The sequence below is a fragment of the Saccopteryx leptura genome, chromosome 3, assembly GCF_036850995.1.
Source record: "Saccopteryx leptura isolate mSacLep1 chromosome 3, mSacLep1_pri_phased_curated, whole genome shotgun sequence".
Taxonomy (NCBI): domain Eukaryota; kingdom Metazoa; phylum Chordata; class Mammalia; order Chiroptera; family Emballonuridae; genus Saccopteryx; species Saccopteryx leptura.
In genome coordinates this window covers 287,282,553-287,300,320 of record NC_089505.1, presented here as the reverse complement: position 1 = coordinate 287,300,320, position 17,768 = coordinate 287,282,553, and the positions used below count along the sequence as shown (strand labels likewise).

The window sequence follows — 17,768 nt, the reverse complement described above, 5'->3', positions numbered from 1 at the left end:
AATATATAACAAACTCACAGTAAATTCACTCGTTCCTGACTGGACTGGTATTTGAAAATAGTTCCACTTCTTAAAGAAATTGTGATGGAATCAAATTCAAGTAATAGGCCAGGGATCAAAACGCAACAAGAGGAAAAAGGCCTGTTTGTCTTGCGTGGCCGAGCATTATTATAAATAGTTCATACCAAACCTTAATAGAACATCTGCTAGGACCATTGTTGTTTTAGGGAGCTTACTTTAAATGCTTTTCCACATGCTAACAAAATCCTGATAGTGTACATCTGTTAAGATAACTTCCTCTTATAGGCTTTTTTTGAGATGTTAACAAATTTAAAATATACATTTCTGAACAAAAACTTGGTTAGTGTTCACGTCATTGGACATATTACAGTATTCCCTTCATTGGTGTTGATTTACACGTAAAGCCCCTTGCTTGCATTCATTCTACTTCCTCTTTGCAGAAAGTGCCCATCAAGTCCTCTGCCCTCAGAGTTCTTCCCAGTTTCCAGGGGTCCATCTGCCTAGAATGACAAAGGTCCCAATCATTCAGTTCAGGCACCTAAATAAGTTTAATAACTGTTCCTGGAAACAGCCTCAGGGACCCAGTCAACCCAAGTATCTGCCTGAAACACCCAAGCCAGAAGGAGCCTGATGACTCTGACACATGTGGGACCAGGTGGCAGGTCCTGACAAGGATTCAGAAGTCACAAAAGTGATAAGTGAAGAGAGACCAGGATTCAGAGGCCTCTCTGCCACTTACCACGTATATGACCTCTGAAAGGTGGTGTTGTTTCTCTAAGCTTCAGTCTTCCCATCTGTGAAATGGGACACCTTTCTTGTGGATGAGTGTGAAGACAAGATGGTATTGTATAGCAGAAGCACCCAGCATAATGCCTGATACATAGTGTTTCATAAATAGAGCTATTATTCACTACTCTGTTCTGTGGAGAATTCATTTTCCAACTGAATTCCTCGTGTTGCCTTTTAAACTCTCTTCATGCATACTGTGCCTAAGCAAAAGACAGCTGATTTAAATTATTCATATGGTACACATTCCCATTTTAAAATTATTCCATTTAATAATTCCCTAACCTTCTAAGTAATTTAACATAGCAATTTCAACTTCTTTAGACTTTGTTCCAGAGGAGCATTTTCTGAGTGTTTAATCATATTTATTGTTGTCTCAGAACAATTCCATATTTATATGTCCCTCTAAAAATGGAAAACAAGAAATAGAGTACAGCACTCTGCCGTAAGCAGGCCTGGTAGTAGACTGCTCTCAATCACGACCTGCTTTATGCTGGGAAGCGTGCTTGGGGGAAACATCAGACAGTCACAGATGTAATATGGCCAGGCCTACATCGGTGCTTCAGTGAACCTCGCATCCAGTGGTGCTCCCCACATTTTCTCCTACTTGTAAACTTGTCATTCTGATCGTTTCTTTTCACCTCCTGTTTGACTCATTGAGATTTTTCCATTTTGAATTACACCTTGATTTGTTTAACTGAGTGATCCAGAGACTCTTGAGATGGGTCAAAGTTGAATCTGTAGAAAGAGATGCAGGCTAACAACAGCTTTAGAAAATGTTTTACTAGGAAAAAGAAAATCCAGTTTACAAAAAACAAAACAAAAAAGAGTCTCCTTAATGTAGTATCTATATACTGCTGGGTTTGCAGAACTTATATATGATTATTTTATCCTACCAAGTTAACTTGTTGTGACATTTATCTTAAGATAAGAAAAAGTGAGATGACAAAATGATGAATTTTATGGATAAAAGCTTTTTTAAGGGTAATTTCAGCCACTTATACCATTGCATCAGTATTTAGGGTGGTTAGATTTTTAAAACTTCACACCATCTTTCTATGACAGAATTTCAAGTAAAAAATGGTGGAGGCTTTAGAAACCAGAAAGACTGGGAGTCAAGCCCATCCCTGCAGCCTACTTGCTGAGTAATCTTGGACAAGATACTTAGACCTTTAGAACCTCAGTTTCTTCATCTGTAAATTGGGCTAATTAAGTCTGTTCGGCAAGGTCGAGAGGTTTAGAGATAATGAAATACCTATTAGAGCACCTGGCAAAAGTGGATACTCAATAAATAGCAGTGACTTCTGTTTTATTGTAATGGCTCTCCTGGCAGACCACCAGGAAGCACTCTGCCGTTATACTGTGCCCAGATTCTTGAGGTCCCTGGCATTCCTCTGCCTTGAGGGGAATTAACTGTGGGGCCCTAGTCACATATTCGGAATGCGAAACTCAAGACCTTAAACAGAATTAGGCCTATCTCTGATTTGTGATTTTTGAATTGAAGGCTCACCTTTCCTTAGGATTTCTTTTAACTTGGGGCTAGTGGAAAGCTGTGCCTATCTACCACCTGGAAGTTCCCCATTCCTGTGCTTCAACCTCCAACATCCCCAGAATCACACTGTGAAGGAGGCAACTGGCTCAGCTTCCTCTCCCTCAGAACCCGATTCACAGGCAAAGCAGGACACTGAGGCTGATCAGTGTCTCTGACAGCGCCTTCAGCTAACCCTTGGACATGGAACACCCAGAACAGAGGCATTTTAAAATAATCTCACTTGGAGGCCTTGGTGCTATTTGAATATTAATGTAACTCTAATTGTTACTCTACCCTTTTAACCCCTGAAAGAGATGGGTCTTTTTTTAAGAGTAGTGTTATCCCCACCTCCCTGATGAGAAAGCTGAGTAGAACCAAAGAGCAAACCTAGCAGAAGCAAGAACAGAGTCACTGGCCCTTCTGGTCTGCTCGTTTCATTTGGCCAGTTAGGGAGAACCCCGCACGGGAGGAGGAGATTGCTGTTCTGTGTGGGTCACAATCAATACCCCATGGTCCCAAGTCAAACTTTCAGACAGGGTGACTCCCTGCATTTCTTCATGTCAAAATGCTCAAAACTATTCCTTTCTGTGTCACACTGTCACCAAGGCAAGTCTTCAAAATTAGAGATTCTCTGAATATTTGCAAACAAAGCAAGGTTCACAAAGGGCTCTATGAGCAGTTTTGCATGGAAAACAATAGAATTAATACATTTAAGACAGACAGTTTTTCTATTTGACTTTTAGAGCTAATGAGACAGGAAATGCTTTTCTGGTTACCTTTTGGTCTGTTTAACCCCATTGTTGGAAAGGCTTCTCAACTCTGGCCTTGTCCTTCTAATTTATATCTACAGTTTCAGTTCTAAGAATTATCAGCGAACTTCCTGTTTCATTTCAGTTCTTAAAGAGATAGAAAGTACTGTCTTAGAACAGCTCTTTTCACCGCTTTCACCTCGCAGGTTCAGCCTGGGACTCTGCCACACCAGTTGATTTTTCCTGCTTTCTCGCCGCCTGCTTCTAGAGATCAGAAGAACCAACAGCCAGTGGTCCCTTCCATCTCCGCCTGCCCTTCCGCATCCCCAGCGCAGCCACTCTGGGCTGGTCAGGCTCTGCCTTCTCTCCAGCCAGCCCTGCGTTCCTGGGGATAGCTGAGTGAGCCCCGGAATCTTTGCATAGAGTGACTTTTCTGTTGTTCATGCGCAGTCCCACGTATTTTTTTTTTAGCCCCGCGTATTTTGATTCGTGAATATTAAATAATTAGAGGTCACAAGGTCTTACCTCCATTTTGTACCCTTTAAAAACATAATAGCTCTTTTATTTTATGGCACTTAACCTTGTTGATTCAGCATTCAGGCTATAGCAGGCTATTAAATATTTACCCAAGAGGCAGATATTTATACACGTATCAGCAGAGCTCCCAGTGTGTGACACTTGGAGTCAGGCTCAGTACCCTCACAAACTAAGAAACTACTGTACCTAGTTAAATAAAGGAGCAGTGAGTGACCTTTCAAAATAAACTCTCATTTAAAATAGCCCTTACAGTAGCTGAAGAGCTTCACACATCGAGGCTTAGCCTGTTCAGCTATCAGAGTCGCTCACATTCGACCTGACGGAGTGGGCGTCCCTTACATCCAAGATTCAGTGAATCTGGTTGTTTGATGGTTGAGGTGGGAGAGGATGAGATAGGAGCAAAGCTGAGAGGAATGCGTGCTCTGTGGCACATTGTAGAGAGAGGATGCACATCACAGCGCTTGCGTTAGTGGCGGTTGGAGTGCTACCAGAAGCCCCTTAGCCTCGTGGGAATCCCAGCCCAGCTCACGAGCAGCCGGTCGACTGTTTCCTTCCATCCTTGTAGTGCTTTCAGGAGGAAACCCCTTGCTCTCAGAGAGGCACATTGCTCAGCAGTAACAGCATGGCCACTGTCAGCCGGGAGGCTGACTTTCTAGTTGTGTGAACCCAGGGGCATTTCTTCTGCTCTCTGAGCCTCTATTCCTTTACCTGAAAAACTACAGTGAAAATTCCTACCCCACTGGATGGTGCGGAGGGTTAAATTAGATAATGAGGAAGCACCTAGCAGCAAGTGTTAGTTAATTCTCTGTAATCACAAAAGCAGAATGCAGAGAGGTGGGCATGGCAGCCAGCAGCTGGTCTTGGATTTCTCCACACCTCTGCTTTGTCCCACCATTGTAGGTAACTCCTGTTTAATGGCTGTATTTCAGAAGCAGAGAGTCTCCAGTTACAAGGATTATCCACAGACTAGGTTCATTCCTTGTATTCAATTTAATGAATGATTAATAACTTATCCTATAATATTTCATGCAGGTCAGAACCCATTACAATCAATTCCAGGAAGTTGTCCAAATGATTTTATTTTTTTGAATTTCATTATGCTAAGGATTGTTGCCGAGTAAGCTATGAGAAGCCTGGGCCTTGGTATTCTCTAACGTTATACAGATATTTCACCAGTAACTACAGGATATAAATATTGGACTTATTTTTCTTGTACTGTGAAATTTTCTTCTTAATGAGTTTTTCATCGTAATGGTACCATTGGAACCTCTGGTTAGATGTGTGCCCTCTGTGTACTTTTTTTAATGCAAAAGAGGGGACACAAGGCTTCCTCCAGTTTACAAGAAGTCATCGGAATTTTCCTGGTCCTGTTTGGTAGGCTAAATCGGATCCAGTGTGTCCTCCGAGAGTAGCAAATGGAAGTGATGTTCCTTCTCATTCTGTGCATTTGTGGAGTGCAGATGATTCATGAGTGTCATACTGAGTCAGATGCTGGGATAATGTCTTCAGTTGTCAGAGTTGTGCTGTTTAGGTGTCATCTGAGTGGAAAAAGTCTCTGATGACTATTTCTATTCCATGTTGACTTCCTCATATCACCTGGGATTTTGCTTGTGGGTTTTTCATTCCTATAAATAAAGATAATATTCATTTTTACCAGAAAAATTAATTTCAGAAGTTGGTAGTCAACAGAGAGACAGGCTGGGTCTGGAGACCTTTCAGTAGTTACATATATCGTTTCCTGTCCGCCAGCTCTAGACTGCGTCTGTCTGCTCCGAACTATGTAGTGAGGGTCTTCTGGATTGTTACTGGGAAACGTTTGCTTCCATTCACAATCTTGTCGCCATGGGACCTAGATAATGAATAATCACAGCATTAAGGGATTTAAGAAAAACAAATTGGGACCAAAGGAAAGTAAGAGTAGGAAAGAAGATGAAGTCAAGGTGAAGGATATATGAAATGCATGCTGTGAAGTTCTGAACAATTTCTTTTAATAATCTTATGCTGGTTAACTTAAACTAAAAGGGTGATTTCCATGAAAGTTCTGGGAACTTTACTGGATCAATGTTGGGTCTTAGTTCTTAGGTCAGTGATTTGGGGCTGTGCCTTCTTGTTTAGATGTATTGAATATCAATGTTTATTTGGACTAGTTGCAGAGTTCCTACCCCTAGTGGCCCACAGACATGGTACCAGGAGCACAGTATTTCAGAAAGTGTTTAATTAGTTGCCACTATTTAAAAATTGAGAGATTAAATAATCTGGATTTCTGGTGTTGCTTGAAAAATTAGGGTACCGTATAACCAGGCTCATGTTCCTACATGTCAGAGCTGAGCTGGAGCTGAGCAGTGGAGAGCCCTCTCTGCTGTGCATAAATGTGGAATTCTCTTCCTCATTTATACCACCTCCCTGGGCTGGGTGGAGCCTGGAGTTGGCAATGCCGGCCCTCGACCACCTGGCTCACACTAAAAATGAGGAAGTAAAGCCCAGCTGAAGTTGCCCAAGGCAACAAGGCTGGGAAGCTGTGGAGCTAGCGCCTTCAGTGCAGTGTCCTGATGTTGCATCAGTCCAGTTAAGTTCCGTAACGGTGTTTAATGAATGACTTATCTTTGCCCATCACTGAATTGGGCATAAGGAAGAGTATAAAAGTCTATGTTTCAGTTACAGGCACAACTCATTAACATTGGTAAGACATTTGTTCATGTCAATTCAAATTTGCTAATTTTTTCTGTTGTATGATAGGATCATTAGTTATTAATGATTAGTTATTAGTCATGTGTAACATGAACATGCTGAGTTAACAGAATGGGTTGAAATACACAAATGTAATCATGAAGCAAAGCTCATATTCCTACCATCATTAATTCAAGAAGTTGGTAGGTAGACTTTAGTAAGAGAAGCCAACCTGTTTGGGGGTATCACTTAAATTGCTTGAGCCCTAAGAAAAGTGTCCATTGTACTCTTGTCCTTTCAGTGCACTTGGGGGCTCCTCAGCTCTTCATATTCCACCTTTCCCAGGAGGAGGATGTCTCATTGATTACGTTCCACAAGTATGCCACCTGCTCACCAACAAGGTAAAAGTAACGCCCCAGCCTGGCGAGGCTCCACCCCACTGTAGCTCCGCTCCAGCATCGTCTTGCAAGCACATCCTTTTCACCCTGTGTCTTAGTTTCAGTCTCCATCTAACATCCGCCTTTCCTACTTGGAATTACATGCTCTGGTGTCTCTCCCTATTCCTTTGCCCTTCTTCCTTTTCTACGGAGCCTGTTCCATCTCATCTTTAGCTTTTAAATTTGTATCTCTCCTTTCTTGAATTCCCATTATACCCTAGTTATTTGCTAGATCTTACACCTTCTCATGGCTTAAAATTTTTGAACTCCTTTCTTTTTTAATAGCCCGTGCCTGCATGCAGGTATGTGTATTTGTATGTGTGTTTGTCATTAACTAGTTAATATTAAGAGTAATTCTCTAGAGCTTTCTTCATCTCCTGGTGCTTTTCCATACCCATTTTTTAATAGTCAATTCTTGATTCTAGCTGTCATGTCTTGGAGCAGTTTGCTTCTAGGGTGGAGGTGTTAGGTCAGCTGGTCTCATGGCCCAGCACATCAGATTATCTAGAGCGTACTGTTAGCTGCATTAATGAGCCGTCACATTGGCAAGTAGCTGAGTTTGCATTAATGGTTGTTGTCAGATATTTTTTTTAAAAGTGTGTTCAGCCAGTGTATTTAGCTAAAAACTGGAGAAATTAATCCCCAAGCAACACTGACTTTCTTCTCCTCCATGGACTGACTCAGTTTGCTAATTCCCAAAGGGCTGTTTTCTTTGTTCCTATTGATTTGTTCAGATTGCCTTGGAAAATAAATATTTTGTTTGTCTCTTTCATTCAAAAGATAGCTTATCTCAAAACAAATAAAAAAGAGACAGCTCATTTCTACATAGAAAATATCTTAAAAGTACACTTATATTTCAAAGGTTTCAATATTATTTTTTGAATGTCAGAGAAACTAAAATCTGGCCACTCTGCAGCCTGTGGGCTTGGCACAGATTCCGGGGTATTTCACTCTCACAGAGTGGCTGCTTCTCATTGGATCGCATGCCCCAGCCTCTGCCCTCCTACAAAACTGAGCAGAGGACAGAATTCTTATTTACATCGTGGGACTGTGCACTGTCTTCAAATCTGTGTCCCAATATTATGGAGAAAAATGCAAATTTGGTCTTTGAGAACTGAGTAGAAAAGCCTTTTTAAAGCTCTCCAATTGAGATTAATTTCTCGTCATACATTTTTCTCAAAAAAATTACCATTTCCCCAGAAATACAAGAATCAGTTTGTTTTTCTTATCTGGTTCCCTTTCATTAATTTTACTTGTCTTTTAAAATTGATGTTCTTCTGCTTGCTACAAACGAGGACAGTATGGTTGCTTTTAGAAACAATCTCTTCAAATGAATTTCCATAATTACATTGGAATCTATCTTTATAGCCAGTTTTGTTGTGGGTTTCTGTTAAAATGGTTTTCTGTTTTTAAAATCAAGTATACAGAACTGTTTTCATCCCCTTTTTAAACAAAGCCACTTAAGCAAATTTATCATCTGTTTTTATTTTTCCAAAATAACATTTCTGATCCTGCACCAAGCCTGTGAAGTTAGTACTGTTTTTATAAATTGACATAAACCCCTATTATATAAATAGAATTGTTTTACTTTTAAAGGGTACAACATGGCTATCAGTACTAATTGTGTCAAGGTTATTTCAAGTAATTTATCTTGAGCTTTTGTTCGCAGTGGAAACTCATTGTGACTATATCCAGTATAAACAATTTGTGGGGGGTGGTCTCTTTCTCCCACTGTTTCTTGCAGCCATTATAAAGACATTATAAAAAATGTACTTTTATCTTAGAAGCTGATGAGTCAATAACTATCTTTCATATGGATGCCTAACTTACTGAGTTCACAATTTTGTTTTATTTTTATTATTTTTTTAATTATTAAGTGAGAGGCGGAGAGGCAGAGACAGACTCCCGCCTGTGCCCTGACCAGGATCCACTCTACAAGCCCCCTACCAGGCAATGCTCTGGCTCTCTGTGCTGCTGTTCCATTGTTCAGCAACCAAGCTAGTTTAGTGCCTGAGGCGAGGCCATGAAGCTATCCTCAGTGCTTAAGACCAGTTTTGCTGAACCATTTGAGGAGGGAAGAGAGAGAAAGATTGAGATAGGGAAAGGATGGAGAAGCAGGCAGTTGCTTCTCCTGTGTGCCCTAACTGGGAATTGAACCCGGGACTTTCACATGCTGGGCCGATGCTCTACCACTGAACCAACCGGCCAGGGCCACATTTTTTTAATAGAAACTGTCATTTGGTGATAACAAGGAAAAATAAAAAGGCAAAATAAAATCTCCTATTGTAACCCTCCTTATTTTGAATATTAGGAATTTAAAAAGAAAGAATTAAGCATTATTTTGTTTTTTAAAAAATGTATTGATTTTAGAGAAAGAGAGGAAGCAGAGAAAGAGAGGAAGCAGAGAGAGAGAGAAAGAGAAACATCGATTTATTGTGCTGCTTATTTATGCATTCATTGATTAGTTTTTGTACATGCCCTGACTGGACATCAAACCCGCAACCCTGGCATTTTGGGATGACCCTCTAACCAACTGAGCTACCCAGCCAGCGCTTATCCTGAGTTTTCAATAGGGGTTGTAGCTTAGGATAACCAAATAGTCCTGTTTGATGAGAGGAAGCTCTTTACAGAGAATTCCATTTGATAAATGTAGAAGAAATGACAGAATTTAAAAGTCACCCTTTTTTTTTCCAGGCCCTAATGAAATAATTGATTCAGACAAGGATTTCCAATAGATACTAAAACCATTAGGTGAAAGGTAATGGGAACTAGGTCTTCACATGCTTTGAGATGTACACTCATGGATTACTACTCACTACAGCAACGGGGAAACATCCCTTTACAATGGATGATCTGGCTGTCATCACCTTAACCAATGATCAAACCCAGTACTCGCTATAAAATTTTCTTGCCAAAAATATTTAACCTGGATCTAATTAATTACACCATTAACTCTTTCAGTTCATAGGAAATACAGATGGTAGTGGAAAAAGGAAAGAATCAGTGAATCTAAAATGCAGAACATTCTACAAGATATAACTTGCCTGATCTCTTTGAAAAGTCAGTGTGATTTATGGATGTGCAGGCACACACATAGACACGCGGACACCACCCTACTGGGTACTGTTATTCTAGATTAAAAGACTTTCTAGATTAAATCTCCTGAACCCTGACTGAGTATACCCTGCTTTAAAAAAAATTTTTTTTTATTTTGATGATGGACAAGATATTAGATAAATTCAAAGAATGATTGCTGAATTTCTTGGATACAATAATGAAACTGTGATTATGCAGGAAAATGTCTTGTTTTTTGGAGATGCGTGTTGAAGTATTTAGGGTGAACTATCACACTGTCTCTAATTTCCTTTGAAATGTTTCAGCAAGATTGATTGATAGATTGCTAGGTAGGTAGCTGGCTAGATGCAGCAACTAGACAAAACATTCACAGTTACTGAATATAGATGGCGGGAATACGGCTGTTCATTTTACTATTACTTCTACTTGTCTGAATCTTTGAAACTTTTCATAATAAAGCATTTAAAAATTTCTCAGCTTCGGGTTTCTATTCTAGGTGCAGTATGTGATTCAAGGATATCACAAACGAAGAGAGTACATTGCTGCTTTCCTCAGTCACTTTGGCACGTAAGTTCTTCGCTTGAACCATATGTCAGCAATGCCCTCACTTCCTGATGACCCTAATGTGGGATGCAGTCATAATCCATTGACCTAAGAGATAAGGCGCAACGCTGATCCAGAAATAGTTCCCAGAACTTTCATGAAGATTCCATTTTCAGTTGAAATTGACCCACATACAATTATTAGAAAGGCGTTGTTCAGAACCTGACAGCATGCATTTTACCTGTTTGATTCTGTTCTGGTATATGAACTGTCTTCCCTGAGGCAGGAGTGTGACCATCTCCAAGCCCAGCAGGAACAATAGTCGCCATGCCTGCTAGTTAGAGAGCCCTTCACAGTGTGCACGACACTGTCACCTCCCTCAGCTCCCAGGCATCATGAGGCAAACCAGGCAGGTCTTACTGAGAAAACCCCAAAAGCTTGAGAAGTGTCATGCCCCAACGGAGGTCGCACACCTGGAAGAGACGGAGCCAGGGTGGGAGCCCCAGTTCTCAGGATCCGGGTCTCCTGATAGGACCCCACTCCCGATAATGCTGCACCGATGACGCCTACTTGGGGTCGGGGGCTGGAGAAGACACTGCAAGGGAAAAGGGCAGCGTGTCACTACAGGGACAGCGTGGACATCTCCTCTTGCTGCTGGCCCCTGTGGCTCCTTCCGTCAGATTGCTGCTGTGCAGCTCTGTCCCCACATGTGACAGCAGAGGCCGTACCCAGCTCCTCCTCAGGGCCAGCTCAGGTGGGGGGGTACCTTTTCCTCACTGGCTGCTTTGAAGATGGGTCATTCTACCCATTGGGTGGGAAGAAGCGAGGGTTTCAGTGGTCTGGTCACAGCCCACCAGAGTCCAGAGAAGGTTTATAATATATGAAGATAGATACCATCACACAAAATTAAAAATTTAAACAAGTAAATGAAGAAATGGAGACAAAAGGAAAGTGGGAATAGGAAAGAGAAAATGAAATGAAAACTAAGGTTAGCCATCCCCCAGTATAGGATTTTATAAGCTAGGGCATAATTATAAGCGAAAGCTCTGACTCCTCAAAACATTTTCAAGAAATTTTCTCATTATCCACAGTGGAATTTTTTATGCCTCCAAAACAGAACTGTCAATATCTAAACAGACTCTCTCATGTGAGTCTTGTATATGTAAGATATTTTTCAGCTTTATTTATGAACATGTTGAGAAAGTATTTATGATACAAACAAACCATGGTTAATAAGTGACACCATTTATGAGTAATATGAGCTTTAGTATTTTTCAGTTTTGAGTAAGACTGTGTTTAGTATATATAATTGAAAATGAGGGAGCCAGCACTAAAGATGGTACACATATCAAAGGAGCTAGTGTCCCACCTCACCCCATTGTCGTACAAGAAAAACATGAAAGTTGCATTACATTTATTTCTAAATCTCATTTTTATGCACATTTTTGTATGTGTTTTATTATGCATAAAATACAGTAATACCTATGTACAACTACATTCTATACAAAGACTACTGTATTACTGTACTATACATATACATGATGAAAAGGATTCTGTGCTTGTTTTTGCTTACAAGATGCAGGAGCTAAAAAGTTTAGGTATCAGTGTTGTAAAGTACTGAGTTAGCTATAAATTCAAGAAAGGCGGTATTAACTGGTGAATAAATTGTTGACTTAATGCAGAAGATCTGGATGACATACAAGCAGTCTTTGAGCAAATCACTTAGCCTTTGGTGTCTTAGCTCCTTTACCTGTACAACCAGTGCAACAGTTTATTTATTTATGAACTTGAATGTGAGGCCATCAGTATTAATGGTCTGACTGGCATGACTCAGCCAGGGAGAAGGCATCTTCTAAGGACAGCAAAGACTGGCTTGTATGGATGAGAGAGAACATTAATCGTGTCCTCAGGGTGCAGTTAGTGTTGTTGCATTATGGTGACGTCCCCCCCCCCCCCAGCACTCAGCTCTCGAAGAAAATGGGGAAGGTGAGCCTCCCAGAATCCTGCCCAGCGCCTTCCGCAGTCGGGAGCTGTTCTCCCTGCACACAGGAGTGTGCACATCCGCCTGAACCCGGTGCCTACCCAGCTAACATTCCCACTTAGTCCTGCACCTGGTGGGGAGGACAGGGGGACACAAGAGAAAGGATTTCAACTACTTTGGAAGAAAATAATATATAACCCTAAACTTAGTAATATTGTCAGTACTTATTACTGTTTAGTGCCTCTGTGAAAGTGAGACTTACAGTCACTATACAGACAGTAGTGTCATTGCTGACCTGGTTTCTCAATTTGTCCTTTTTCTCATGACTGGTGACTAACATTCGCATAGCATTTTATGATTTATCTTATTTGTTTTTCACAACCCAGCAATGAAGTTTGGAAACATCACTATGGCTGTTTGACAGATGAGGAAACTAAGGCTCCAAAGGTTAAGTGATTTGCCCGAGATCATAATAGATAGTGAATGGCGACGCTAGAGCTTCAGCCTAGACAGGGCCCTCCCCAGTCCACGTCCTTCCTGTGGTACACTCCCTTGCCTTACCTGCGTCTGAGCAGTGACCTGACCAACAAATAGATTCTTTACTTGGTTCTGTGTCTTTTATACCTTATATTTATGAGTTGTTTGTGTGTGTGTGCATGTGTGTGTGTATGTGTGTGTGCATGTGTGTGTGTATGTTTTTATTTCTTAGAGGTGTCGTGGAATATGATGCAGAAGGCTTTACGAAACTCACTCTGCTGCTGATGTGGAAAGATTTTTGTTTTCTTGTGCACAGTGAGTAAACTTCTGCCACTAACATGACAGCATACATTGGAAAATGTACTAAAAACCACATGTAATAAGGAGTTGGGAGAACCTTTAGAGTCCTGACTTGGTTTCTTTCACTTTAGTATATTTACTGTGCGGTTCTGAAGAGAAATATCTTTAGACCAGTGGTTCTCAACCAGGTGTAATTTTCCCCTCAGAGGACATTTGGTAATGTCTGAAGACATTTTTATTGTCATGATTTGGATGGGGAGAGGCAGAGGAATTAGTTGATAGAGGTCCAGGATGTTGCTAAACATCCTACAATGCACAGGATAGGCCCCCCACTCCCCCAAAATCAAACCAAAAAACAGTCATTGTGTGCAAAATATCAGTAGTGCTGAATTTTAAAAACTCTTCCCAAGACAGATTTCTGTTTCAAAGAATCTTTCCAGTACCAGGTCTCAAAACTTTCAAGATTACTCAAAACACACTTGCTTTGGATCATTTGGTTATCATTCTAATTAAGTTAAAAGTCTACAACTTTGATAATCTGTATTTTAAAGGGGAAACACTATTATGTATTCCCAACATTACTTTTCAGTTTTATCCCACAGAGTAGGTGTATTTAAATGTTTGCTGTGTTCCGTTAATCACTCAGGTGAGAAACTCTGGTGCAGCTTTCTCTTAACAGATAATTTAGATCAGTGGCTTTCAGCCACTAGTCCAGAGACTGGTGGTGCCAGTCTGCCAAAAATTTCATGCCAGTCCGCATAAAGTTAACCACCGTGTTCAGGACTGCGGGTGGAAAACCACTGACTTAGAGTCCTTTTTGTTTATTTCTTTGTTTTATAAGAACCAGTGACCCATGCTGCCAGCTTCAAGTTGTGAGTAACCAAGACCTTTATTCTTTATTGATTTGGTATGCAAAATGCCATCTTCAAGCTGAAGTCAAAGAAGTTTCAGCTCTTTCAAGTCAAGTTACAGAAAAGCAGTGGGTTTGGGTTGAGTTCACCTGGTAGCTAGAACTACCCTAGACCTTAATAAACTATTACAGGAAGCGGAGCTTTGGCCATGTTTAGCCAAGCCAACAGATGGTGTAAAGATATTGATTTGAGGAGATTTCTCTTCCCCAGCAGATTGACCTTCTTGGTTGTGGTTTGCTTAGGCTAAAATAGTTCTAAAATAAGTTTGTCTTTCCTGATTTCGTACCAATGGATAGTAAGGGAAGAAACACTAAAACGGCCGTCGTGGCAGAGGGAAGAAACCTCTACTCAAACCCTTACCCTAGCTCCATAGAGATAACTGAGGGGTGGCGATACTTGTGAGAAGTTGGCTCTCCCTGCCCTCTAGGTGTTTCCCAAGGAGCTACCTTATGCATGCTTTGTATTGAGCCCCTACTCTATAGCTAGTCATACATTGGGACCATCTTTTCAAATGCCTCTGAAAAATGAAAGAATATCATTTGTATAATATTAATCATGGTCACAGGTAAACATTTTTTATTGTCATGATTTGGGTGGGGGGGAGGCAGAGGAATTTGGTGGGGGAAACAGAGTTGGGGCGGTGAAGAGTTTAATCTTGGGTGTACTTCCAACTATAATTAAATGACTTTGTTCAAATTACTAGGACAAGCCTCCCCTACTTTAGTTTTCTCATATGTACACAGGGATCTATTTAAGTCCAGAGGAGACATCGGCGTATAAAGTATAACCTACAGCACAGGGCCAGGTGGGAGAGTTCGGCTGGGTCAGGGGCTCTTTGCTCTCCATCTTCTGTGGCCTGACTGGTACTTCCAGTCACCACTTTTGATTCTGATTTTGTGTCGCTGCTTTGGTTTTCCATTCTGAGTCGTAATTCCCTTGAGAGACCTCATTTCCTATGTGCCATATCCACGTCGCCCTACCATCCTGATCCCTGTGACCCTGTTTTAGCCTGTGAACCCAACCCCGAATCCTGACTGCATCCTTGGTTTGTCTCTCATGACCCTGGACAGGTGCCTGGGTGATGAGTCTGCTGTGAGTCCCCTAGCTCAGCTCAGCAAGAGGGGCCTGTGCCCTGCCTCACGTGGTGGTAGCAACACTCAGAGCCCTCCCAGAGTGGCTATGGAGAAGGACACAGAGGGAAGGACACAGAAGACACTTGTAAACATTAAATGAGACGAATGCTTCAACTAGTTTCTCTATCCCAAAGTGGCATGAAATCTCAACTCTTCCCTGAAACTTTGGTTCCTCACTATGTGTCTGCTTAAAAACAAACAAAAAACAAACAACTCATGCCAAATTATATCAGATCTAAGGGGGAAAAGGATATTCTTGGCTCATTCTAACCTGTGTTTTTTACATGCAACTCAGTGGAGGCTAGCAAGAGTGATGTCCAGGGTTGAGAGAACACTGACCTCTCACCTCCTGTCAGCTTTCTTCTCTGTGCCTCCAGGACCAGCTCAGTTCTTTCCCTTCGGAAGCTTGTTCCCCAGAATATGTTCTCTGTGGCACCATGTGGCCAGTATTTCTTACGTCTCCACCTTCCTCCACCTTCCTGTCTTAGCTTTTCCAAGTCAGACGTCTATGCAAAGTCAAGTCCCCAAATCCTATTTTCACTTAGTATTGATTAGCTTACTCAGAACATAGAACTCCCAGGCACTCATTGGAACAGCTACAGGGACCTTGGGATTTGTTTAATGTACTTTCACCAAAGTGTTTCCTCAGGCTGTGGTGCCTTTCCGCCCCTGCCTGTTCGCTTCTTGTCTCTGAGCGTCACTGCCCACGTTGGGCTCTTCTGGCAGATGAGACCTCGTCACTGAGTCAGGGGACTTTGATGCTGTTTCCTGCTCCATTATTAACTCACAGCCTGTCTTTAAATAAATGCTTCCACATTTTTGCTTCTTTCTTACATCTAGGACTTGCTGCACCAGAATGAAGCTTGGTTAGATCATGTATTTTATGCAGTCATGCCTCTGACATTTACCTTCCTTTGGAAGCATCTGCTTGTTTGGTTACAGCACCTAAGGGACCACTTGTTCCCCCTTTTTCCCATGAAGATGGGGGTGTGAATATGGTGTGGCAGAGACTCAGTGATAGAACATTGCAGTGGATTATTCTCAGATCTCAAGAACGTGAAAAGGAAGCAAGGGGTACAGAGAGATGGAGCCTCTCCTGTGGCCGGCTCCACTGCTCCATGAGGTGGGAGACCTGGAAGGAGCCCAGATAACATCCCCGCTCCCCTCCCCCATTCTGCCCAGGCCTGGGCAGGGGGCTGCCAGGAGGGCAGGTGCTGGCAGTAACTCTGAGCATCTTGGATGTAGGGGACAGAGGCTCTCCTCTCTGGAGATGGAAGGCTCTGACCTCAGGCTGCCAGCGAGTGGGAAGCAGTCATGCCCTGGGGGGAAAATGCACCTGTTCTGGGATCTCTCAGGAGATCTCCCACTTCCTGGCATCCTAGTGATGCCAGGAGTGGGGACTGTGGCTGTGATTATGGCCATGGGCCTTTTTTATCCACTTATTTCTTTTTTCCTTTCTTCATCCATTATCCATGGATCGCAAGACTTGGAATCACAGTAGGATCAGGGACTTGCTGTCGTCCAGAAATGGTTTTCAGGAAGGTTTCCTGGCCATCATGTTACAATTATGTATAGTGGTTATGTAGTAATTCTGTATTTGCCAAGCTGTTTTTACCTCTAGAGGTAGATATTTTCTGTAAGCTAGAGCTTTTCAGAATGCTGGGTGACAAGAGAACTGGATAGCAAGGCACAGAAACCCAGAGACACAGAACAAAAACAGCCACCGGGTAGAACACCGGCTCTTTCTCATGGGTCTCTGTCAGCTGCCTGGCCACGAGGCAGCTGGCTAAGGCAACGGGTTCTGCTTAGAAGCACAGGCTGTTGAGATCTGTGACTTGCAAGGCAAGAGAGGGTCGGTGGGTGAATGAGAAACTGACTTTTCCTATTACCTGTAAATTCTTGGTGCCTGACCCTTTGAGTCATCCAACCTGGACCGTAGGCCATGTTTCCCTGGTAAAATACCTATCTGAACATTTTTTCTCTTCTCTGCTCCTAATCTAACTAATTTATCAGAGTTTATTTAGAGCCTACTCTGTGCTCAGTACTGTGCCAGGGTGCCAGGGGATAGAAGTTAATAACTCAGGCTTGATCTTAAGATACTTAGTTTGGCACAAGGGTTGGCAGACTATAGCCTGTGGACCAAATCTCATCCTCAGTCTGTTCTTATGTGTCCCTCAAGCTAAGGTGGGTTTTATGCTTTTAAAGTGTTGTTAGGAAAAAAATACAAAGACAGAAACTATGTAACAGAGATGGTAACAGCTAAAATATTTTCTCTTTGATCCTTTATACAAAAAAAGCTTGCCAAACCCTGGTTTAATTGTTGAAAAAAGAGTTAGGATTAAAGTACAGTGGTATTTTTTAAAGCAAATATTTTGTGAGGTTGCCTATTGTAAGCAAAGGCACAAAGTGATATGCCAGAGAGAACTTTATATGATACACACACAGAAGAGTGAGAGAGAGAGAGAGAGAGAGACTCTTCTTAATGAAGTCTATTGAGACACAGATAATAAAGAAGTAAGCTAACACCTATATAGATTTCAAATGACCAATCCCCTAATGGAACAAAGCAGAGTGCTATGAAAGAACGAGGCTAAGGAGGGGAGCCATTGTTAGGATGGTC

The 17,768-nt window shown here is 41.8% G+C and overlaps 1 protein-coding gene across 2 annotated transcripts in view; it reads left to right on the top strand.

Annotated features, from left to right (window-relative positions):
* The window catches only part of BABAM2 (BRISC and BRCA1 A complex member 2), a 394,176-nt gene that overhangs the window by 299,377 nt on the left and 77,031 nt on the right, over positions 1–17,768 (top strand). For both annotated transcript variants that reach the window (XM_066378625.1, XM_066378624.1), the window contains exons 8-10: positions 6,593–6,692; positions 10,300–10,370; positions 13,037–13,119. In XM_066378625.1, the coding sequence (XP_066234722.1) occupies positions 6,593–6,692; positions 10,300–10,370; positions 13,037–13,119 (254 nt within the window). The remainder of the gene's footprint in view (positions 1–6,592; positions 6,693–10,299; positions 10,371–13,036; positions 13,120–17,768) is intronic.